At 31.3% G+C, this 27,767-nt stretch overlaps 1 protein-coding gene across 3 annotated transcripts in view; it reads left to right on the top strand.

Annotated features, from left to right (window-relative positions):
- The window catches only part of LOC140672451 (protein couch potato), an 82,130-nt gene that overhangs the window by 32,989 nt on the left and 21,374 nt on the right, over nucleotides 1-27,767 (top strand). For 2 of the 3 annotated variants that reach the window (XM_072904645.1, XM_072904631.1), the window contains exons 2-5: nucleotides 8,416-8,493; nucleotides 15,349-15,402; nucleotides 20,972-21,034; nucleotides 24,244-24,385. In XM_072904645.1, coding sequence (XP_072760746.1) covers nucleotides 8,416-8,493; nucleotides 15,349-15,402; nucleotides 20,972-21,034; nucleotides 24,244-24,385 — 337 coding nt within the window. The remainder of the gene's footprint in view (nucleotides 1-8,415; nucleotides 8,494-15,348; nucleotides 15,403-20,971; nucleotides 21,035-24,243; nucleotides 24,386-27,767) is intronic. The other variant, XM_072904638.1, reaches the window with a different exon arrangement.

Here is a 27,767-nt window from a genome sequence, read left to right as displayed (position 1 = left end):
AATAATTGTTATATATATGATATCAAGGTTTTTAAAAAAATAGTTTTAAAACTTTTCTTAATTATTTGTGAAGCAAGATTGTTGGTAAGATTGTATTAATAATCAAGTCAAATTTATTAAAGAACTCATAAAGATGATAATATATGAACTTATAAGCGAATTTATCATACATTATATTGTTGATTATAATATTGTTCAACTTGCGGATAAAATAACTCTGACATCCGGTATGAATAATCCGTCACGCTTCTAGTTTCACGAAGATGTTTACCTTGTAAAACGATTTTCATCAAGGAGTCACTTCCGACAAACACAAGGGACATTTTGCAAAACAAACTCTCTGTTTGCTGCACGCAAGTGCGATCTTGTGGGTTAACCGAAACTGTGATTTAGCGCAAGAGCGAATTGGCACGTAACACGCCACAAAAGATCCAACACGTGCGTGTCCGAGATTCCCGATTAATTCCGCTCTTTTGTTACGGACGCCACTCGTACACACGCCTGACACTCGATCGTAGGGGACGTAACGAATGCTTTTTTGGATCTGGTGAGGGAACTGAACGCCTCAGGCGTTTTCTTCCGTACGGCGCGTGTAATATCACGAAAACTCAGCGAACGCGCAAAAATAGCACGTGGCCTAGCGATCCTATTATTAATTACATCGCGCTAACTTACACCGCTTCAAGTTTCTTTCCGGAAGAATAGTCGTAAGGGACAACTAATAATGCGTTTTATTATTCTCATAATCATATTATCGTGATTTAATAACCGGTATTATGTCATTGCGTAATATTGACAGATGTAGCTCATATATTGATCTTGAGTGTAATTTCTATGATATTTTTGGACTAGTGAGATAAGCTTTACGTTTTTAAATATGTTTAGCGCATGAAAAGAGTCAATTTTTATGTATATAATAGATTTTGCACAAACTCTATACAGACATATCTGATAATGCAGAAATTTTCTAAATAAAAATTTCTATGAAAATAAAAGTTGTTGAAAATTCCATAAAAGTTGAATTTTCAAAGAAATTAAAGTATTTTAGAATTGAATCCTTTATCCGTAATTGAAGGAACATCTAATAACTGACAATTCATGCAATGTGATTACTACTATTAGTGATATTTAACTGTTATCGCGACAGCGATACATCCCTATTTAAGATTATATTTAAAGACGGTTTGAAGATGCTTGTCTATTATTAATTATACCTCACTACGCTGTCAAAAATTCTGGCACGAAGATAAAGGCAACACGTGAAAAATGATGTTACGATGATACGACGCTTGCAGTATTTCTAGAGCATTCTTTTATTATAACACGAAAATATTTTTATATTCTGTCATACTTCTGTCTAGTCTTTTTTTAAATATTATAAAAATAATGTAATATTAAATATGAAAAGAATATAATATTAAAAAGTTAATTAATTAGTAGACTGAATTTTTACAAGATTTACATTTTAGGATTTAATAGCTTTAGTTATGTCCGGCAATGAGAAATACATAATTACAAAACTAATATAATTAAAAATTATTAATTCTCACATAAAATTTCAATGTAACAAAATTTAAGTATTAAATTTCAATAAAATTTAACGCTCAATTATTACCTACAAGAATAATAAAATATACCGCGCACATTTCTATACTTAAAAAGATAAATTAGACTGTTTTGTGCGGACATACTTAAAATTTTATTAGTTCTAGAAATTGTAAAACATTATTTTCGAGTTTTTCATATTTAACAAATTTAGCATTAAAATACATTTTTTTAAATTATTTATATAACATTCAAATATAGATAAGCATTCTCTGCGCGATGTGACCATCATAAAATCTGATATGCTCGCAGGATGATAATGCAAGTTACGTTGTTGTGTACTGGCGAATCTGTTGTATGTGCGTACACTGCGGGGAGTAGACATACTGAAAACAAGCTCGTGCCCATCGAACCCCAGCTCCGGTATTTTATTTCGTCCCGCGTTAACGGAAGCACGCTCCTTGCTCGTCGGCGCGCCTCGGTCGGATCGGCGCTCGAAAATTCCACCCGCCGTAATTACGAGAAGATTAGATCGAGGAGTGCGAATATGCCAGCTGACGTGCCACGTGAATATTCACGATCGTATATAATTGAGATTAAAAAGATGATTTAATTGCCAGATGTTGCGACAGCTCGTCGCATTGATTTCCGATTCTTTATAGAAAATTCTTTATGGACGGAAACGCTGTTTCAGTCGCTCGGTATTTTGCGATCGATACGATCTTTTTCGCATGTATTACTTTAAAAGAAAATTCGATAACCGTACAGTTTTGTGTTTACTGTTACATACTTTTTCCCAACCGGAATATAAATTTGTTGAGACTGCGGCAAAAGATTTGGAGCGGAGAAAATTGTCCAAAGTGTCGTAAAGGGACAACCAAAGATAAAATTTAAAGAGTGCTTTTGCAGGATTTTGGGAACTTACATGGGCTTCTAAATTGTTATAACTCTTTAAGTGTTTTTTGAAAACTTGTAATCTCTTCTTTTTATTAAAATTAAAATACGCACTCTATCAGAACTTTGCTTATAAAAATGACTTCAATGTTTATCCACAAATATCGCGTCATTTGAAATATGTATCGATTTGAGAATTGTAATTATATCTTACAAAGTACATATTTTACATCTGTCATGCTTGAGATCGTGTTTTAAAATTGATCTTAAATTATTTTCAGACATCCCTTGAGTAAAGTATGATATAGAGATTGATAAATTCCTATTCTGATCGAAAACTCGTACTGCGTTATTTCGACCGCAATTGCGAAGAACGGCTTTTTGCTTCTCTCACTTTCGTCGGTTTTTGGTGAAAAGTGAATTAGGAACCCTCTTGTTAGCGACACGAAAGCTCGCTGTGGTCGTCGTGTTAACCGTGAAAAATTAAAGAGGTACGCTGCGCTGTACTACGCGGAACCGTTCACTTTTCATGCAGCAAGATCGGGAGCGCGCGTCGTGGAAATCCGCGAGCACGCGGCCGGAAAAAGCGGTCGCAACTCTGTTCTCTCGCATTCTGGTTAGGTATCACTGCGGCCGGTTTGGTGACCGAAACGTGAAATTACTCGGATGCGCTCCAAATGCGGTGTTCTCTTGTTGCGTGAAGTTGTACAACACGCGCTTTCCGCATCGCGATGCAATTTAAACGTAGTCCAAAATCATCTTGTCGTATCCTTGCTTTGACAAAGTATCCTCCTCTGTAAAGTGCGGTGAAATAGATAAGAAAATGTAAAGATATACTTGCTGTTGTTGAATTAGATTGGTATAAATGATTTAATCAGATTGTCAAAAAATTATCGCATAAAATTAAATAATATACCTTCATATGTATTTGTGTATCAGTGTATGCTCGTGTAATGAGAGAATTATTAAATTTACTAAAATAATGTGTAAAAAGAATGTTTTAAGATTTATATTTTGTTAACTCTCTCTCTTTCTTTTTCTTTAAAATATTTTATTTATTATTTTCACATTTTTTGTCATTTATATAAAATTATTTTATATGTATAAAATTATTTTCCTCTTTTATATTATTTACGTAGAAAAAAGGTCATCCTTAAATAGATGTATGTAGCCAAAAAATATCTGCTCTTTGCTAACGTTAATTTGATTCAGTATTTTTGCATTCTTGACCCGCTGTAAGCATTGCATTGAATTTTTTTACTACCGACTTGTCTGTTGTTTTAAACATGTCAACGATATAAAAAGTAAAATAATTTGTAGCGGAAAACTGCGTATAGTATTTTATTTCATCACTATTTTCCGCAAATGTCTTTTATTACTGTTTTCCGACATTCACGAGCGTTTACATTCGCTTTCGTATAAGCTGTATTAATATATCTACCCGTAAGCGCGATTGTGTTTATACGTGAACTTAACATTCGAACTTCATTGGATTAAATATATTTCGCGCGGCTTTACTTCGTCCGTCTGTAAAGAGATACGCTTGTAACCGCGAGTTTCCATTCGAAAACCCGGCGAGGGCGTGTATTTTACAATTATTCCTCTCGGCGTGCTCTCAAATTACCTGTAAATTTTGATTCAAAATTAATCAAACCCACGCTAGCTACTACGATTTGACCAATGTTGCCCACACGTTATCGACAGACAATGAGAGCTTAAAGCCAGACGGTGGCCTCCCGCGTGCACATTCATCGGGATGGGAAAATATATAAATACAATACATTCGAAGCAATATGCAGTTTACGCTATCACAAATCGATTTTTTCTATATTCCCTAACAGGATCAAAATCACATTTTTTGATATGAAAACAGATAGTTTACTGTTAAGTTAGTAAAAACAACAATAAATGCAACAAATAGCAAAATAAAATAAAAGAAATTTGAAATAACAATAAAATTATTTTTGGATTTTAAAAAATAGAGAACAAAATTATGGAATTACAAAATATCGAATTTATATAAATAATTATAAAATAAATATTTTTTTGTGTTGAAATAGAGACGATATGATGATATTTTGTAAAAAATCAAAACTTGTAATACAAATCAATGTCGCAATTCTGATTTATTTATCTACAATAATTTATAAGAAGCTTTTATGTTTGCATACAATTTCTAATAATATTGTAATAATATATCAGTAGAAGGTATGATATATGTATATATACATATATATATATATATATAATTTATTAAAATGTGAATGACATTTCACTTATCGCGTATAAGATATGAAGAGATTTAAGGGATTATTTATAATATTAACTGACTTAAAAACATCAGAAAATTAGGTATTTGATTTATTAAGAAGACAATTTAACATGACAGCTATAGTTTCCTGAAATAAATCAATTCAAGAATGTAGATATTTTTTCTTGCATGCTCCTGTCTCTTTTCTGTCCTCGATGCTTCCTGCCGGAAATTAACGAGGGGACGGTAACGAATCACTGTCTTCCTTCTGCCACGTGCGGTCTTGAAATGAGCCAAGCGTGTGATTAATCTGTGCTATTGAACTATTTTTATCACATTAGAAACTAATTTACATCTAAATAGTTTCAGCTATGAATTATTTAAAAACTAATTATTTAGCCTTCACGCAAATAATAAATAGATAAAAATTTTTTTTAGTTTTTAATTTTTAATTTTAAGTAAAATTTATCAAGTTTAAATTTCAACACTTAAATATGAAAGACATATTTAAATCAAAACATCGCGAAAAAAAATTACATGTAATTTGAAACTATTGTTGTGAGAAGGAATTTAGTTTAATTTATAATTTATATTTTAATTTATAATTTTTATATATAATAAATCTGTAAATATAAATTAATAAAAAAAATGAGAAACTCAATATATTTAGCGGCTATTGCATTTAGAAATAATTTTGCATATCAGCGCGCGCGCGTGCGCTGAGATGCAAAATTATTTCTAAATGCAATAGCCGCTAAAAGGGGAACACAAATATGGGACGAGGAGTGTCGCTAGCGGATGTGCAAGTGCGGCGCGGCATAGTTTTAAAGATGAAACAATGAGAACTAGCGACACGGTCAGTTGCAAGCGAGCTGGGAGTGGACTCACTCGTCTATGATCAATTATTGTCATTTAGAAGCTACGCTTGACAAAACTCGGCTAAGATTGCGAATGCGCTCGAAATTTACAATGCGGAAAAGAAGCGAGTAGGGAACCGACAATTTTTTTAGATAAAGATCTCATTAATGTGCGCTGTGTTTAATTAGCGTAACGAAAGAGTAATATGTATTCGTAAGCACATGAAACAATAATATGATTTCGCTACGTTCTTAAAGAGAAAAACTATACGTAATATATAACATAGGCTATCGTTTCAATTGAAAATATTACGCCGATTAAGAGGAAACGGAAGATATACTTTGTATTTAGAATAATTGTACACATTATTGTCTATCAAGATTATGATAAAGCTGATGATTAATTTGCTCTTAAAAATTCAAATAGAAATACTTGAAATATTAAAAATGTTAAATTTTTTGAATCTTTGATTTCGTGAAACTTTTGAAACAAGATAAATTAAATTTATAAATTTTAGAATCTTAATTTTTCTTTCATCTCCAAAGTGAATTTTTTTTTCAAGAGACGGAAGAACCTAACAATCTAATCTGTTAAAAATGGAAAAATATTTGTTACATGTATTTGAGAGTTGAATTACATTTCTCTCGTACAGTTTTTATTACATAAATATTATTAAAGTATTTAAAAATTTTCCTTTAACCGGATTGATCTTACAAGTAGTTTTGCGCGAGATATGGAGATTTATTCTGCGATCTAATCAGTTAACTATCAAGGAGAATAATATACATTCCTTTCTTGTTCAGCCAATTCGCATTCCTTTCTTTTTAATCGGGTCAGCTTAATATCCACAAGTATAGTAAACTCAATAATTTCAAGTTTTATACAATTATTTATTTCAAGGTTTATTTATTTATTTATTTTTTTTTTGTATAAATTAAAGAATTTAATTCACAATCTCAAAACGGTAAAAGAAAAACCATATTGATAGTAAAATATTTTTTTTTGTTCTTCCTAAGCAGTTTTATATCTGAATGATGTAAGAGCGTAGTCACCAAAATAAGCACATATCGAACTCAATTTTAAAAGTTGCATCATTTGTTATCTTCAATCTATCTACTATTTTTTTACGTTTTATATAATCCGAGTTTAAGATAATCTTAATTAGTTATGGTTTTATTCAACTTTTTGCGGTTTTGATATCTCTGTTACAGTATGACGTTTGACAATCGATAGCACGTGAATCGAAGGCGTTTTTATAAAAATTATGTGAGCAGCAGACCGAGATACTCACAATATCAGTAATTAGATGCGCGCGTGTGCGCCATACTTTTATCACCGCCTCAGAGTTTCTTAACTTCATTAATTGCTGCAACCTCATTGCGGCAATTTGATGCTCCGCTCTAGAGATCATTATAAGTTAGGTGGCAAGACGCACTTACCGCTCGCACTTACTTGGCTATATCTACGCCTGCGATATATGCGCAGCGCATGTTGCATGAGCGCATGTACATAGCCGCAGCAATTACTTAAGGCTCGCGCGATGTAAGACGCGCCGCTCACGTAACTTGGCCAACGAAACTTTACCGGTTACTCTCTTAGTCTCATCCATTAGTAGACGATCCGACCTGCGACGCGGTTGCGGTTTACGTGTCTTGCTTTAGCGCTTTGGCGTCTCCACGCGACCAAGTTTTTATCAATATGGCACAAAGTTTGCCAGTGACAGGAAACGGTACTACCGACTATTAATTCGTAAATATTTAAAGAAAATTGATTTAATAGTAGAGAAAGAAGAAAGATACACTTTTGCATTTCTTACAGTAAACTTGTTTTCTCGAATATGTCGAATAATTTTCTTTTGAAGTTATTTGAGATTACTTAATGTAATATTTCTCTGCTAAAAAATTGTTATTCTTTATATATTTTTTACAAATTTATATTTAAATCATTATCTATATAATAATTTTAAATTATATTGCTAAATATTAATATTAAAACATGCTGAGATAGAAAAATTATTTTTATTTTTTATAAAATTTTTTCTAATCATTTTAATATGTTTTAATATTAATATTTAGCATTATAATTTATTGTAAAATTATTATATAGATAATGCTTTAAATATAGATATGAAATGTTATAAAGTTTAAAATCGATTGGTTAGTTATAAACACTTAACACTCTCTCTATTATACATTTTTCTAATATTATAAAAAAGCTGCGTGCTCTTAACATGATGAATGGCTTTGTTAGCAATTCTTATTGAAATGAGGACACTTGACTAGCAATTTTCTGCGGATCAATGCATTAAAGTTTGCTAGCGAAAGCTACGTAGAATCAATCTTCTTTCTCGGTGCATTGTTCCTGATGACGGCATGTAATACGAAAAGTCGATTTGCATTCTTCGTTGTAGGCGAATATCGCATTAATTCAAACACGCCGATATTAAAAACGAGTAACCGGAAAGAGTATTGGGGAAGAGAGAAATATCTTTAGGAATCACTTCCGAAGATCTTCGAAGGTTGAGCCATAATTAATTGGGCTCGGCTCTGTAAATTGCCGAATTAATGACAAAATTAAAAAGGAAGAGGAAGACGAATGAGGGGGACGGACTTCTAGCAGTCTCGAGGTATCTTACATTGATTCTGCAATTAGCTATCGATTCGTTTGAGATAGACGAGGGCAGGAGTCAAATCGAGAAAGTCTCTCCCTTGTCTCCGAGTCATCCTGATATATACGCCTTCTCGTTTGTCTTCTCTCTCTCTCTCTCTCTCTTTCTTTCTTTCTTTCCCTCTCTTTCTCTCCTTCTCTTTTAGATCTGCAATTAGGTTAATTAACTCAATTATCGTTCTCTTTCTCTCCTATTTCAGGTGCGCACCTTGTTCGTGAGCGGCTTGCCGATGGACACCAAGCCGAGGGAGCTCTATCTACTCTTCAGAGCGTACGAGGTGAGTCTCTGAGAATTTGCTTTCTCTATTCGCTTTATTTTATATATAGACTGCGAAGATCAAAAGATAGAGCGCGAGAGGATTCAAGATTTGAGGAATCAGATATTTTGATGCCGATGCGCGAGGATATAACCGTAAATGTAAACGATATTGACGGAACTAAAGTTCAGAGCACATTAATATTCTTATCGCAAGCGCAAAATAGGTATTTGAAAAACGAGACAGTCGGAAATGGAATTCAAAGATCCAAGATTTTTGCGAATTGAAAGAGATGTGGGAACATGAATTTTATGTAACTTTCAAGAGGTTTCGATTTAAAAAATTTAAATGTTTAACTTTTATGTGCATTTTACAACCTAAACCTTGTTTTTTACAATTTACAATCGATATTGTACTTGCTGATAAAAATGCATTTTTTAAATTAATTTTGCAATTTAAAACAATTTAAAATTAAATTAATTTAAAAAATTATTTTGTTCATAATCATAATTTGTAATTATAATTCGTAATCTTAACTTGTAATTGTATATTTTATAATTAAGTTGATTCTGTATTATATTTCATAAATTCAAATATAAATATTCAAAGATATCGAGAAGATATATATATATATATATATATATATATATATATATATATACACACACATTATTATATCGACTATATTAAAATTATATATTTATTCACTTTTTTCTAGAAAATGCACGATTTGAGGAATGTTTGAACTTTTATCGTTTTCACATCAATTACTTCTTGATCTAGCGTTTCGCTGTCGCATTTAGTTTATTATGTTGATGCTCAATAAGCTCATCTACAGTCTGCCGTTCTCGCGGCATCGCGTGAAATGTAATGTTATGACTGAAGCGTTCGAACTGTATTCACAAGGGGAATATTCCCCTTGTGAATCATGCTTGTCTATGCCGACCGCCCGTCGCGAGAGAGATGGTACTTCTCTATAACGTCATATTTGCACGGCTTGGGATCCTAGGTTAGTTTGTCTAGAGGGTTAATTATGTCGGTGCCAATTACGAGCTTGCGTTTTGAGCTCCATCAGTGCAGACGAAAAATCGATAGCAATGAGATTTGATGGTCTTTGTGTCCTATAATTTAGCTATGAAATAGTATGAAAATGCTTATTATTTTTCATTTCCGAGATAATTTTTGTTTTCATATTTTAATTCTCTGACCTCAAAAGCGTAAATAAATACCAAACGAAGAGTTATTCCACAAAGAAAAGTATTAGGAATTATTTAAAAAAATTAAGTGAATCCTATATCTAATTGCTATCTTTAATTACTAAATTAATGCTCTTTTTCCACTTATGCCCCTATTCTATTTATTATTATTTAAAATTTTTATTACAATATGAAATAATTGAAATTATTTTTTTAACAACGAATATAATTCGAAATTTGTCGAAGACTGTTGGAAAAAATATTCGTACGCGTCCGGAACGAAATTCAATCGCGGTTAAGTCAACAGCGGAAAGAAGAAAGAAACCGCGGTCATTTATAGAAGCGAAAGGAAAGACAGGTGGAAAAACGGGGAAATAGTTCTCGCTCCATTTGGAAATCTCCCTCGAAAGTTAAATCCGGGAGATTCTCTCGAGCGTGTCGTTATTCGCCGACGAAAAAGTGGCGCGTTTTTTTTACGCTCGTTTTACTTCATCCTTGTTTTGTATATTCATGATATCGTCGTGAGCAGTTTGCTCAAAGGGATTAAGATTGGTCACATGCGTATGCTTACATTTTCATCGGTATTGCACACTTCGTGAACGAAATATACATAGAGATCATAAAAATGTCCGAGCCGTTCTTTTTTTTTATATAATAATCTCTCAAGGCACTTTAAATATAATTATTTTATACAGCAATATGTAATGCAATAATTGTAATATTGAAGAGCCTTCTCGAATTGGAATTATTTTAGTGTTTGTGCGTATGTAATAAAATTACATGCAAGCACTGTATAATATTGAATTATAACAGCTTAATAGGTTAATAATAATTTTGAAGGACAATTACACAATAATATGGATAATATATAAAAATAGAAAAAAATAAATAAAAATTAAATAAAAATAAAATTAATAATATATATGAATATAGTATTGTGATATTATGTCATTGTAACCGCGCACCTTCGATTAATACGGCTATATTAAAGTTTATTTATTTGATTCGTCATGAGAGGACAAAAACTCGTAAATATTGTTCAGTTTAAGTAATTTATTAAAAATATATTTTATACGCGTGTGACCGAAATTACGTTGATAATATTCGTTACACTACGAAAGTATGACTCATGACAAATACATTACGATCGCTCGATTTTGACAGCGAATCACAACTTTGACACCGAGTTATTTGTCTCGATTTGAAGTATTGACAATGTGACTTAATTATTTAAAAAAATTAAGTGAATCCTATATCTAATTGCTATCTTTAATTACTAAATTAATGCTCTTTTATCATACCCCTATTATTCTATTTATTATTATTTAAAATTTTTATTACAATATGAAATAATTGAAATGATTTTTTTAATAACGAATATAATTCAAAATTTGTCGAAGACTGCGGCGTTAGGCGCAATATTTTTCCTTTATTTTTCTTTGGTTCTTAAAATAACTTGGTCTTAACATTATGTTAATATATCAGGCATTAAAATATGTCAAAAACAATAAAGAATAAATTCGTAAATATTACAATAGATAAAAAAATCGCAGTGTGTAGTAATATGGCTTAAAATAATATCTATTTGTATCTATTAGATATTGCGCTTAACGAAGGGTTAAAGGTCGAAAAACCGTTTAAAGAAAAACCCTCATTGTCTCGTTTGTTTACTCGTTAGAACGTTTGAGAATCTTATATTAGAACATAAATTAATGTACTTTTTCAAAAGTCATTATATATATATATATATATATATATATATATATATACTTATAATGCAAATTGACTAAATTGACTTTCTAAACACTAAATGTCGTTACAATTCTAAATCGATTTCCATTAAGTATATAAACTCTATAAACCTTTTGATGAATTTAAAGGTAAAGGTAAAAGTTTTCTTATCGTAAATTTTACATCAATGCTTTTTAGTACTTTCTCAAGTTTAATTACATTCGTTAAAATTCTGTCAAAGTCAAAATTTACTTAAAATTAGATGAAAAATACAGTCTTATTATCTGTTTATTCTAGAAATTTAATGTATTATATTTTTTTTATTTAGACATGTATAAAAATCACTCACTATTTATTTTATGTTACAAATCATTTTAATAAATAAAATTTTTAGATGCAAGACTTCTTGTATATTTTGTTTATGATATAGCACGAAATAATAAAATTTATATTGTTTTTATATAATTTCTTATATCGTTATCGTATAATAATTACGATATATTCCTTTTATTTATTTGCTTTTTTATTTGTGACAATACAAATGTTTCGTTTTGTAAAACAAACAAGAAATTATTGCATATGCACATGATATTATGCAACAGAGGAGGACATTATTAAAATGACAAGAGTCCAAAATCGGATTACTGCGCAGTCTACGAACGTGGAAACTTGCGCGTTTTCCCGTATAGTGTGCATGGCGATGGTGTAGGAGTGATGTATATTGATGGCGGTTTGTCTTATGTACGCAAATTGCCACAGCTTCTCGTATCAAGAGAGAACACAATTTCTTGGCATCGATACGCTAACATATAACTGGCGACGCAGCGCGGGACAATAAACCTTGAGAAGTGCAGGCGCGCGTTATTTTCGCGCGCGAAGAGTCTCGACGCGTGAATCCATTTATTAATCGTCTTTGAAATATCGCAACATTAAATGTGGTGCATAATGTGTCGCGCGACCTGTTTCCCACGTGAATTTACGATGAGTTTCAGCATACCGGAAGAAGAATCGAGCGGATTAGTCGCTCGTTGCCGTGCTATCGCGAAACTTTCGGAGAAGCAGAGGTTATTTGCACATTTCATTGGGCAAATACAACATATGAGCGGTGAAAACTCGATTATGCTCCCCTGGGAGACCGGCTTTTTTAATGACTGCAATATTTCATAGTTAAGGGAAGTTAATTAATAATGCGCAAGGCGCCGAGCTAAAATGTCAAAAATGTTGGAAATGAATGCCTGAAATGTGTGCTACACATAAGATGAATTTAAGATAACGTGTTTAGAAATGGAATGATAATTTAATACTAATTTAATACTAAATAATGAAATTTATAACGTTACATACATTAATTATATGCTTTTAATGAGGAATGTATAAGGACAATTAATTGATCTAATAGGTTGATTTAAAGACGGATATCAATTTTGCTTTCCTGTGTAATTAAGATTTTATATATTCACGCAACATTAAATTTTAAAGTGTTAAAGATGTTTGTCTTCATTGATATTAATTGATGATATATATTATAGTTAAGAGAGGTTGATTAATGATGCGAGATTAAACTGTTGGTAGTTGCCAAGAATGTTGTAACAGATATCTAGGAAATTCTGCATACCGATGCATTTAAATTAATGGAAGATATGCAAAATGTCAAGTAAAATAAAAATGTATCATTAATTTATCTGTGAATTGTTAATGATTTAAAATTACATGAAGTCAAACGATTCAGTTAAATATTTAAAATTCTACAGTTATTAAATTTATGTTATGTATTATCAATATAAAACTTTAATTAATTAAAATTTGTAATGTTTGATTATTACAAAAAAATGTAATTTTTTTACATTATATCTTTTAAGAATATTCTATTTAACATTTAAAAGATAGAGAAATTTATTTGAATTCAAACAAAATATATATATATATATATATATATATAATTTAAATTATTTTTATGCCTACATGACTACAATTTATTGGTCGCGATATCATGATATTTCTATAAATCGCGGGAAGTAATTAAGAGTATTTTTTTGCAGTCTGTTCGTTCCAACTTTAAACCCGAAAAACATTTTGCGCCATGTCGAATAAGCATTCCGAGACTTATGGCACTCTCTAATTGCGGCTTCGTTAATTAGTACTTCCATCACGATCGCGCGATTATTAACAGTTTGCTATTCTGGTAATGAGCATCGAGTTATAGTGCTCGCATATAATCGAGTGCTCATCTCGTGCGTTTCACTTGCATCACTATTATAAAAATTAAGGAAATGTTTTCACTATAAGGAATTCTTTTATCTTTCCCGGCAGTACGAAGCAAGATACTTGATAGCGCAATAACAAGGCTTATTTAGCTTGCAGTAAATTAAAAACGCTCTTGTACGATTAATACTCGGCTTTTCTTTCATTAATGTAAAACGGAGCAAGGAAACACGTTTGGAACGAGCTACTTAATAATTTAAGCGATAGTCGAAATATTCGCTGGTATTTTAGAATTTGTGTCAAATATTTAAAATATGTATGTGATTGTGTCGTGTCCTACTTTTCAGTCGCTGTTTTGCTATTTTTAATAGTCTTCATAAATTCTGTCGTTCACGAATTTTCTCGATGAGTGCATTTTTGGCCAAGTCTTCGTATATGCGCACAATGAAATTGAAATGAAAAATACATTTCTCTCGTACATTATTATTTAGAAGTATTAAAGAAAGATAATTTTGTAAGATTTAAAAAAATCGCACAATCATAAATATATTATCTCCGCTATAAGCAACTTTAAATCACTCCGATCAGTCTTGCTATATGCGAGTATAATTAAAAAGGATAAGAAAAAGATACAAGACTTTACAGTTAATTTTTTATAATGAACCGCTTCATGACTATAATTTCGCTTGCTTTCATGTCCGACAATATAAATGCGCATTTAGCGCCAAGCAATATTTGCTCGTATCTGTTCGCATACACACGGTATAATGATTTGAAAGATGGTGATAATTATCTTGCTCAATTCTCCAAGTATGTGTAACGACACACACGCGTCAAACTTTCGTATGCTCGACATTGCACACATGCGTGAAATCGATTCCACATTCGTTAGAAACTCAATTCCGTTTAGGTAAGATAAGAATAGACATGACGATACAACGCATGAAATATGGATCTGTGATTAATGGCGTGATAATTGCTACAGAGGTATACATCATGCTTAGGTGTATATCATATTATCGAATTTAAGCTGATGACAATATGAAAATGATATTAACTACAATATAAAAATTTCAAAATGCTAAAGTTGATTTTTTAGAAATTGTTAATAAACATAAAAAAGGTTTTCCTAAAAATAATTATATATCTCTCGTATCAAAGTAAAATTATGGTTTGGTTTCGATTATGATTAAATAAAATATTTAATAGCTGTTTTGATTTCAGTTTCGGTTTCTTGACAAATAAAGGAACTAAAAACTGTTTAAATTACGATTTTTTTCAATTATGGTTTTACTCATTCTTTGAAAATTATTGTTTTTAAATTTTTTTTTTAACAAGTTATATATTATTATTGTAATTACGCATAATGATAACATTATGCTTAATGCAATCATCATGACATTAGTTCCGTCATCATGTAGATATTATTAAAGATATTTAGCTAAAAACGACAAAAATATTTAAATTAGTAATATAAAATTATTTTACAGAAATAAAATGCCAAGAAAACGAGGAATTGAAAAAAAATATCAAAAAGAACTATAAAATAATTTAACGGTTCGATTATGGTTACGATTACAAATTATAACAGAATTTTAATACATTTACGGTTATGGTTTCGGTCCAACAGAAAAAAATTATTATCCGTAAAAAAATGATTAACAGTCATCAGTATTGGTTCTAGTTTAGTCCAAGTCCTTGATTTTAACATAAATATATTTTAATAACAATATTTTTTATATTTCAGGGGTACGAAGGGTCCCTATTAAAAGTCACGAGTAAAAATGGGAAAACAGCATCGGTAAGTTGCTTAATTGATAATATAATTCGCTATTATTACATTTTTTATATGTGGTTTTTAATGTGTATCTTAAAAAGTGCATTGGTAGTTTTTAACGTAAATAAACTTGTCCTATATACACACACATATATATATATATATATATATATATATAGATTTACGTGTGAAGTAACTCGATACTGTCGATATGTTTTTATGCACTCGAAGAGACGAAAAGATAAAATTGGATCTCGGCTTTTCTTGAGCGAATTTCTACAAAATGCACATTTCGAGAAAATTCCAAATCAATTACATGTAGTGGTGAAACAGGTGAAAACTGTTTTTCTCTCTTTTTTTCTCTCTTTCTTTCTTTCTTTAGCGAATACTCTCAAGAGAAAAACGAATGGGAAAAGTTGGTCAGTCAAATCGCAAGTTTTTGATCGGGTTTTCAGAACATGGAAATTTTATGTGATTTCATACAACGCTATTCGTACCTGTCGATTCTTTATCAACTTGCTTACACTAACAAAATGACTGTATATAATACATTAAACGTCACTCATATATAATACATGATAATCACTTAATTTTTTATAGCTGAATAAAATAATTATTTTAGAAAGATTAGAAATTATAGAAAGTTTATATTTACAAAAGAAGCTAAATTAATTACTTTTTATTAGAGATAAGCATGATTAAAACGTACTTTAGTACTTTCTCTCTCTTGTGCAATGTTAGATACAAAAGTTAGATAGATTTTGAACTTGTGTGAATTAAAATTGCACTTTGAGAGAAATATACAACGATTATTAAAAGCTGGTGATTACTTGTGGTTACTTATACTGAATATTTTTTCATTTATTCAAAGGGCGCTCATTGATTATGTGAGTCACGAAACCCTAAAAATACTTAATCAAAAAGAAATACATCAAATTTCATTATGCGGCAATGCCATCGCGCATTCTACTCTCTCTTTCTCTCTCTCTCTCTCTCTCTCTTTTTCTTTTTCTCTTTCTCTTTCTCTCTCTCTCTCTCTACCTAATATAATCCCTCGAGATAACATTAATTTATGCGACGACGCTGGAACGGTACACGCGAGAGTATACCGAGGCCGTAAAATCCCTAATCCATAAACTACATTTTAATATTTTTTTATTCTGATATTCATTTTTTTATTACACAATCTTTATTTGTATTTCGCGTGTGCAATATATGCAACTTTCTAAAATAAAACCGTGATGATTGTATTAACCGCAAAAGGATCGCATTTCACTCGAAGAATGTTGAATAATGAATACCGAAAAAATTATGCGTAACTACTAAATATAGCAAAACTTGCCCTATCATTTTTTAATATTATGTTTTTTACAGTTACGAATGATAAAAATATAAAGTCTTTACATAATATAATATAAATCTCAATGATTTATTTTAGAATATCTAAATACATATATATATATATATATATATATATATATATATATATATATAATATCCAATGAAATTATAATTAAAACTTATGAGCTGCAAGATGAGGTAATGTTTAAGATCTGGAAATTCTTAGAAAGTTATAGATTTTTTGAGTCATTAATCTTGCAAGCGGATTCTCAGGTCAATATAAGACTTGAAGGATTTATTATATATATTATATACTATATTCTTTGCATTTATTATTAATCTTTATTTTTATGATTATCTATTATTTTTATAAACATACGTGTCTTTTTAGGATCAAATTTCTAAAATTATGAATGCCTTGCTTCGTTTCTGTAAATTCCGTTTAAGTTTGTTATTGATTACTAGGATGATTATTAAAATAATTTGTGGAATATTGCACGGAAAATGTAGTTAATAACATGTTTTCGTTCCTACACGCGGCTTGACCTCGTAACCAGCGCGGAACGCAAGCGGTGGCGACTTGTAATGGCAGTAGTGTGATGTAATTGGATATAATACGAGCAGAATGTGAATAAAACAGGCGAGAGAGGCACAGTCGAGAGGCATGGTTTCCGTGTGAATGGTGCTTAAACCTCCTTAGCCACTGGCACGGTTGGGTACGACTGACTGTACGAATCGATACCGGGTCAGGCCAACCTTTCTGCTATTTGTTTCCTTCGGTCATCGTTGCGCTGGGAACGAAAAGCAGGAAGAAGGAGCAGTTTCCCTTAAAAAATAGCAATGCTCTGAAAAGATTTTCAAATGTTGTTAGAAGCTTTTGTTGTCTCACATTCTTCTATTATCTAGAGTGATGTGCCATTGCAGAGTCCGTACAAAGCCCTTTGTAGCTCGGTGATGATGATTTATCTCTGCACGTTGGAGTCTTATATAAGTTAGGATTTATCCTCTCTAGATTCGATTGATATTACAGTTTTTTCGTTTTCACGCATTAAACTCGATTCGATGTCAGCTTACGATTAGTAAGATTAAATCGATTATGTAATAAAGAAAAGTAGTTTTCAAATAAAAGTTCTTTTCACATCTGCTATTGGCTGACTCGAAAAAGTTTGAATTATAGATCGTGCAAATGCTCTTTTAAAATTTTAATTTTAATTTGTTTGTATGATTAAACAAGCAATATCGCAACATTTATTTGTCTTTAAAGAAACCTTTTATCTCTCGTTATATCTCGTTATATCTATTTAGACGATATAAAAACTCTCAGACGATGTAATTAATAAATACCATTTTCCTTAATTTTATGACGATAATTTTATAATACTCATTCATTTTATTATTTAAAATTTATTTTATCATTTCTCTCTAAAATATCAAGTATCCTTCGATTTTACGTTCTCTTTATCTCATCACGTTTGGATCGCTGACTTTTCTATGAAAAAGAAACGCTTTTTCAAAATAAACCAAAGCATGTTTAATTTCGTAGCACACGTTAATTTGTAGCTTTAAACGCAACTTTTTAAATAATGAGCGGCGTTATAAAATCTGCGGCGTTGGCGTTATCATAAATTCCCAAGCCTTTCGATTATACATGTATACGGTGTTGTGTGCGCAAGGTAGTGCTTCTATATCTACTTCTATCTGGAGTTACGTGCATAATTGCATGCACATTTACATGGTCGTGGCACATACGGGCGCGAGTTGTCGCCGCGGTGACGGTGGCGACGGCGACGCTACAAAGAACTCTGGCGCTCCAGAAGAAAAGCCGATACGAGCGCTGCACTATCGCGGTTTGTGTATCAAGAGAGCGTATTGGTGTGCAACAACAAAAAAAAAAAAAAAAAAAAAAGAAAAGAATGAAAATACAGGAATCGATCGTCTCTGTCGGGCGTTTTGCACGCATGACCATTAACCTACATCACATCACGATGCATGTATTGATAAAAAAAACCGCTCGACGCCGCAAAACGATTACGTATTACGTTTGGGTATTCCGTGTCCCGATAAGAATAATTCTGCGAATTCGCGTAATGCACGCTAGTGAAGCAAGTCACACGCTTTTGCACTAGCGTACTTATATCTATAATATTTGAATCGATGAAAGCATTCGCCGTACGATAAAAATGGGTCGATTGGTGCGGTGTATGCTGCATTTGCGAGAACTGTGAACGTCTATTACATCTTTCGGATGAAAAGTGCGTTAGATTCGTTTCTTTTGTTTGTTTGTATTTTTAGCTGCGATAGCGATTCTAGTTCAGAATCTACGCGAATTCCCAGATTTTTCATGGAACTATCATGACGTTTAATGTAAATAATATGTACGTAATATGTATCTAACATTAAAATCTATCTTGTGCAGTAGTTTATTACACGTTATTTTTCCTTCTGTTGCAAAACGTATGAAAACTAAAAATATTTTTAAAAGAATAATATTATATCTATTGTAGTTAGTTAATATTAATACATATAAAATACTAATATATATTGTATTCTGATACTAAACTATTAAAATTATTATTACAATTATTTTATGTATTATATTACTTGTTGATGTTCCATTAAGGCTAGAGATAAAAAATATAATAAAGAATTATTTATAGAAGTTTTATATCTATATATAGATAGCTAAATATTACATGTATATTGTGTATGTAATATGTATATTTCTTTATTTTCGAAATATTTCGAGATCGAGCGCACTCGATCGAGCTCCAATTTTATTCTTACGGCTGAATGAATATTCGAAGGGACGCGGCGTGGAAATAAACGACATCGAGTAACGAATCCTCGCGTTAACAATCGGACATTTCTGTCTCTCGCGTCGTAGAATCGACACCTTCGATTGCAGCCGTTGCAATCACGCGATGCATTATGAAGCGCAGTAGGTTCACCTTGATGGGCGATCGTTAGCGCGGATTGATCCGCGTGTTCTCACGACGTTCTGCGTCCACCGTTGCTCCGTTAATTCCGTATAAACCGATGGAATCGATGCCGTCTACTGAATAAATTAACGAATGCGCGCGCGCAGATAAATGGACGAATTGCTTATACTATGAGAAGGCGCAATATGCAAATACGCGGGAGTTAAAGAGAAAGGGAGCGCGATAAAGATACACCGAGATCTTTCAAGTAATCTTCTTTGATCAGTTGCCAAAATATTTCTTACGACTGCGACATTATAGCGAGGTATTTTCACATCTACCATATAAAATTATAGCATGAAATCTCAACTATATAAAATTGCACATTGCCATAGACAAATGAAATCATATGTATTTCTTTTAAATCTTCAAGATAACATAAATGCTTTCATAAGAATTTGAGTAAGAATTGATTAATTTGAAGTAAGAATTTGAATTTAAAGTTTGATTTAAATGAAGCAATTGTATATACATTATATGAATGTGTTAAATGCTAATTTTCTTATCAACGTTTCATTTTGATTCTTCTTGAAAAAGATTGAAAATAAATATATAAATATTTAATTTTTTTTAAGAAGAATTAAAGTGAAACGTTGATAAAAAAATTAGCGTTTAACACATTTATATTATTTCACATATTATTAATTATATAATAGTAATTTGCAATTAACATATACATATAGTAGATACCTTATTTACAGTAGAAATAAAAATTTAAAGATGTAGAAAAAAGATATTCTTGCAGATTAAGTTTTAGAAATACAAACAAGCAAAACTTCTTCATCTAACTTCAAGTAGATTTTAACAGAATCTTAACTACATCCTTAATTATCAAGTTATTTAATATTAAAAGTTAAATATTATAAGTCAAAAAGTTACGGTAAAAAAAGTGACTTTTATTAATACTTTTCCATAAAGATTCTCGCTTCAGAATTAACCGAGAAAGTCTTCATGCAGTAGTTGCGAATTACTCTGTCGCGTAGTATTTGTTTATCTCATATAGCATTTATTATGAATAATGCGATAAACGTTCCCAAAAGGGAACAATGATACGAATGGGTCGAGAAATGCGTCGGCGATTTTAGTTCGTTCGTCGGCGAACTAACATTAAGCGCTCGCATAATAAACGCCGAGAGAGAAAAGAAAAAGAGAGAGAGAGAGAGACAGACAGAGAGAGAGAGAGAGAGAGAGAGAGAGAGAAAGAGAGAAAGAGATGCTATCCGTGGATACGACGAATAAAATGCTTCTTGTTATGTTCTCTTTTCTCATTTCAGCCGGTGGGATTCGTGACTTTTCACACGAGGGCAGGCGCGGAGGCGGCGAAACAGGATCTGCAGGTAATAGCCCTTTTCTCGCAGGCATCCGCGAGGCGAAGCAGGTGGGGAAAAGGTGGTAGACTCTCGTATAGGAGTCTCAGGGTTGACGCGCGGTTGATATAGCATACATACACAGTGACACTCATTTACGTACAGATATGCCCGGCAGTTTTTTTTTTTGACGAATCCACCCTGCCTTAGATTCTCCAGCTGGCACGGGTTAATGCTATTTCTAGCTCTTATGTCTATTAGTTATTACACTCTTTCTATCTGACTACTGTTTATCTCTCCTATATCTATCGTAGCTTTTCTCTTTATCTTTCTAATTTTTTCTTATTGGGACCAAATATAGTATGTACTACCTTTTGTCTACCTGTATGCGTACCAAGGCGTATTGTAATAACGTTGCACCGTGTGGCATTATCGATATACATATACATATATGTAGATATATATATATATATATATATATATGTATATATGTATATACATACATACATATATATACATACATATGTATATCTACATATGTACATACATATATATACATATTATATTGTTTACCTTCAGAGACAAGCGTATTATCTAGTTGCATATACGTATATTTGAATATATGCACCAAGTTAGTTCTCTTTGATCAGAATAATTATTCATGTAGATTGGAATGGAGTGATAATAAAAGAATTAATATATACTCGATATTACTAATAAATCACTTTTTAAAAAATTTGGAAAGTATTTATTACTTTACATATATATTCAGAGAATTTTTAATAAATTTTTTAAGTTTTTGATATTTTTTAAATTAAAATCTTTTAGTGCGTATATTTTTATATACTGCATTTTTAGAATTTAAAAAAATTCCAAGGTTTAAAAGAAGATTTCTTAGTTTCTTTTGTGTACAATAGGTACCTTTTTTTTATATTTAATTAAAATATGAATATATAATATATATGTATCTGTAAATATACATACGTGTATATATATATGTATCTGTAAATACATATATTTATGAGGTGATCATCTTCGGTTTAAAAATGTTCCTATTTGTTACGTCATATATTTGAGAATGTATTATATATCAAGCGCGAAGTAGTTTTCGTCGACCGCGGATCGAATTTTCTGGTATAGCCGTTAAGTTGGTCACCCCATGTAGCTCTACCATACCGTTGCAACTGACCTCACGCAATCTGCAATGTTACGTAACCCGAGTATGGCAACGGTATATCGCTATACGTACGAATGTACGTATTGCGTAGAAAAACATCCTTTTGTCGGATGGACACGTTCGCTGGAAACACCGTAGTACGGACTAACGAGCGACCCACCTTATGAATACACGTACAAGGAGAGAAACACACACGTACACACGTACACGAATATACATGTACACGCCCTTGTGCTAATTTCCCTTCCACATTCAGCGTAATCCTATACTATTATTATACCTACGTCACTTTCGTCACTAGCCATCAGTGATTCGATCAGCCTTTTCGATTTGATTTCGCAGGCATGGAACGTATGTTGTGGATTTAAACATCATGTTTCAAAAGCTTTTTTTGGAGCCTTCTAATCACGAAAAATTTATACTTTTATTTATACTTAAAAGTTTTTAAATCCCTTTAAAGGATAACATATTTTTATATATTTATATATTATTTATAAATTATATATTTAAATTTCTTTAGTTTAATGTGGTCAAAGATATTAAATAGGACAGGAAACAATGCTAAACTTTGTAATAAAATGAATAAGTTTTACACAGATTACACAGTAACGCAGTGTTGTGACGAATAAATTTCTTTGCACGTTGTATATTCGTAGAACGTTAACAATTTATATTATTGTTATTAAAATATTTTTATATGGCTATTTGAAGAAGTTTAGTAAATAATTGAATAAATAATGTAATTTTTTATATTATTTTACAAAAACTATATATATATTGAAAAAATGATAGCATATAAATTTACTTGCAGTTAAACTATTGATTTTGTTTTAAAAGAATGAACAAGAAGTGAACTATTTTGACTGAATATTCACTGACAAGTAGTGGCATGATTTATGGAATGTCAATTATTGCGCATTTTCGTATTTAAACATCAATTTAGTTTATTTTGGCGTAAAATTCACGATATAAAATAGACAATGTCACGAAAACATATTAATAGAAAATGAACCATTGCAAAGGAGATATAGAATAGCGTCATTGGAGTGAAATAGTGCTATTAATATTTCTGTCAACTTTGTTATGCATTAAATGGCTGTAGAACTGCAGGAATTTGGACGAAAATGATTATTACTTTTGTGAGATAAGGTTTCTATAGCAACGGGTTAATTAAAACGACCTGACTAGCCAAAATCATTTAATTTATTCACACGACGTTTCGACCATATGGTTGTGGTCCTTTTCAAGTGTCACTATAAAGAAAATATATAAAGGATCAAACAATTTATACCGAATTAAGCGCAAATAATACAATGTATTGTCATTAAAAAACCAGTCTACTCACACGTAAATTAAGAAGAAAGAATACAATGGAACATGTTTAAAGGTAGAACTTAATTGTGGAACAGTTAAATATCAGTTATGTTGACAGACATATTGGACATACCTTTTCGCTCTCGAAAAGGTTTTTGTCTGACAATAATGATATATTAGTTACCAAAGCCGACAAGGGACAGTCCACAGTCGTAATGAACAAGATTGATTATTTGTTAAAAATGGAGTTGATATTAAGTGATGAATCTACTTACAAGAAAATTAATAAAGATCCGACTAAACCACTTACAAACAAGATAAATTCATTATTAAAAAGTTTCTATAGCATTTGTAATATAAATTTGTAATACATTAATTATAAATAGCAAACATTTTTATTGTGATATAAATACGTTAATTTTTTCGTCGTGTAACAAACTTTACAAAATAACAATTTACAGAATACACATTTTGCTGTTTAATGAAAAGATCGCTTTCAAAATATTATAGAAGGAAACAATAAAATGTTTTTAGAGAGAAACATGCAAAATTTATTATAAGCATAAATTTATTTATTTTTTACATAAAAAATTAATCGGACAAACGGTTAGTGACGAAAAAAGGGCCTTCACTCTTTTTGCTATCTTCTTTTATTGTTTCTTTCTCTATCTTATCTCTTTGCCTTACACTACCACCATCCCTCCACGTGTGTGCTCCCGATTTACTAATTTAGGGAATCTATTTGCAGCAGGGGGTTAGATTCGATCCTGATATGCCACAAACCATACGTTTGGAATTTGCAAAAAGTAACACAAAGGTTAGCAAACCCAAGCAACCAGCCGCTGCAGCAGCCACCTCGCACCCCGCTCTGATGCACCCTTTAACGGGACGTAAGTATGCACCGCCACTCGTTCACTCGCTGGATACGTCTCACTTACTATTTCTCACCCACTGCACCGACTACAAAGTGTCCCACTTCCTGTTGTCACTCGGCTCTTTTTTTCAAAAGAATTTTTTTTTTACATAAATACCCTCCCACGCCCCTCTTCCCGCCCACGACTACGGGATCTGAGATCTCGCCGTTGAGAATTGTACGACAATCGATCGAAGTACGGAGGGGTTTCTACGTGGTAAACCTCTGCATTTAACATTGGCTTTACAACGTGTAAGATATGTATGTACAAAGCGGTATACACGCGGTTAGACAATAGCTCTTATATAGCGCAAATTATCGCGCTCATTAACCGCGGCGATAATAATATCTGCATTGGGTATAGACAGACAATTCCCGATTTCTGTAGTGAATATTCATTGCGAATCCGCAATTCACCTAAAGTTTACACGCTGTTATTTTCCCGGAGATAACATTAGATTAAAGAATCTGAATATTCACTACAGAAATCGAAAACAAAGGTTTTCTTGTAATTGTAACTCATGTTTATTTACTTATTTATGTATCTTAAATTATTTATTATTTTTATTTATCATTTTTTAGATTTTAAATTATTGAAAATTCTTGATTTTTTCTTTTTCGCATTTTATTAGTATTCTAAAATTGCTAAATTGTAAATGTTGTTAATGTTTTATTGTATTTATATATTTATAAAATATTTTACGAAAACACAATTTACTCTCTCTATATACATGGTGTGTATAAAAAGTTCCCAGACTGATTTTTCGTAGGACGTATTAGTAGCGCTATTTTTAAACAACTATGGCATTCAATAGAATAGATCTTTCTTTACAATCTGTAAAAATTTCAGACAGTTAGCTCTACGTAGTAGAATGGAATGCATGGTTTTGTGATGTGTCGTTTAATGTTGCGATTTAAAAAAATGGAGCAACAATGGTGCTGCGCAATTAAGTTTTCCTTGTGTTAAACTCCGAAAAAGTACGATGATGCAAATTGTGTGAATTCAGTGATGAAGTTATGAGTTGTATTATAGTGTTCAAATGGTTTGCATGGTTTGCATGATTTCGCGACGATCGGAAATCGTTAGAAAACGCGAGACCGAAAGATTCACGATCGTCGCGAAATTGTGCAAACCATTTGTATACCATAGTATGACTCATAATTTCATCACTGAAACACAATTTACGTCATTGCAAACGTTTCTGTCAGCATTTTTTCCGACTTTAATACAAAGCATAATTACAGCACGTTGCTCCATTTTTTTAAACTCGTCATATCGACAACGAATATCACCACAAAACTACGCGTTCCATTTTATGACATAGAGCTAACTGTCTGAAATTTTTATATGTAATAGAGGAAGATTTAATCTATCGAATTTTATAGTTGTTCGAAAAATAGCGCTATTATAGTAGGAGCGCTATTTTTCTACGAAAAATCCTTCTTGCATTTCTTGTATACACTATATCTATACATATTGCAAATTTACAATTTGATATATTTATTTTTAATAAGTTTAGACATTTCATTCTCTCGTTTAAATATTAAAAATATCGCACGAGTTCGACAGAAATTGATTTATTTTTAAAATTATTTGACCCAATTAGTAACAAGCGTTTTATTAATGTTCAAAATATGTATTTGCGTACTTCTATCATTGTTGGGCATGCGTTCTCTCGAGCTATCCTGGGTATATATCTTGCGAATTGCACATTCCTGTGTGCATATTATTGACATTAAAAACTATACTCTTAATCATTTCCGCCCATATGCATTGCGCGGTGCAGATTGGTGGAAAATATATCAATTAAAGTTATAATAACAATGGATGACACAAATCTACCCGTTGAGTCTGAATTGGGATTAAATTTTTGCAATATGTATTTTGAAATGTTATTTTATGTATGAAATATTTTACATAGCACATAATCCATTCCGTAAAAAATATATCAAGTCAATCGATTAAAAATCATGAGAAAAATACTTAAAAAATTCAAACATGTCTTTGCATTATTATTCGTGCATATTACACTCATGCGATATTATTTCAAGCGAACTTGCGATTGAAATTTGTTTGATGGCAGGTATAATAAAAATATGCGAACTATATATCAATCAAGATTGAGAAAAGTGAAAAATTTATAGTCTATTTTAAACAAAGACAAAAGAAATACGCAATTGCGAATGGGTAAACCAGACGATATATACACATACCGTTTTTTATCGATCGCGGAGAATAACACGTAGTCGAAAAGAATAAAGTACGAATAGAGTTGAATAAATCTCGGAGATCTGCACGTTTACGGACTGCGTGCGTGTGCGTGTTTTACGTACGTAATAAATATGTATTTGTGTCACATTGCGGAAACAGACTTGCCGGATGGACGTAAAGCGCATCAGTTTTCGAAGAAACTGCGACTATGATAAATCTTGCTATCGTACGCGCGTCATCTGATTTCTGTATCTTATGTAAAAGATGGTCTTTATTTCCATAATATCTGAACACATCATTCGCCGAACATTTATTATCAACGTCAGTGACAAATGAATTCAAACGAATGGTTATAATATAGTCCATATAAAATAAAAAAATGAGAGATTTTACAAATATCTGGTATTTGCAGTTATTAAAAAGATTTTTTTTTCAAATAATATTGTCAATAAAGTAAGCTAACTTAATCATATATTAGCCTGTGTTTTAGATTTTAAGTATTAAGGTTTCGTAGGACGATTATTTAATCGATTAAAAATTAGTGGTACCACCGGTACTATCAACCTCGGCTGGAACTAGCTGCTAATGGCGTTCTTAATATCGCGTAAATAGACCGTATCTAGCATTGAAGGAAATTTCGCGGAATAATTTTGGTTTAGGTGGTAGCAATTTCGATGACCCAATTTCGCCGCCCTGCACGCCAAGCTACGTCAATAAAACATAATCGAACTGCCAAACATATCTTCAACGAGGTTTACTTTCGTGGAGATATCTAAGAAATTGGAAATAAAATTTTGAAAATAATTAATGAAAGTTTGTTACGTTTCAATTTACGTTTAATTTTCAGTTAGCTATATAACATGAAACTTTGTTTTCTTGCAAAATTGTTTATGATATTATTGAAAATTTTAATAAAATATTATTAAATTTGATAATTTAAAAGATATTTGTTAAATGATGAGATAATATTTTTAAATTATGTAATTGTCTAATATTATATAGTGTTATTATTATATGGAATAAAATAAATAAGTGACAGTTTTTTCAATAAATATCAATTCGACTTTTCTTTAACAAAAACTCGATAAGAAATTGTGAAAATAAATATAAAAATGAAAGAGTATCGATCTGCTGTCTATAGATACAA

This window comes from Anoplolepis gracilipes, chromosome 1, assembly GCF_047496725.1.
Source record: "Anoplolepis gracilipes chromosome 1, ASM4749672v1, whole genome shotgun sequence".
NCBI classification, from domain to species: Eukaryota; Metazoa; Arthropoda; class Insecta; order Hymenoptera; family Formicidae; genus Anoplolepis; species Anoplolepis gracilipes.
The sequence above is the reverse complement of the archived record's forward strand: the minus strand, read 5'-3'. Positions and strand labels throughout refer to the sequence as shown.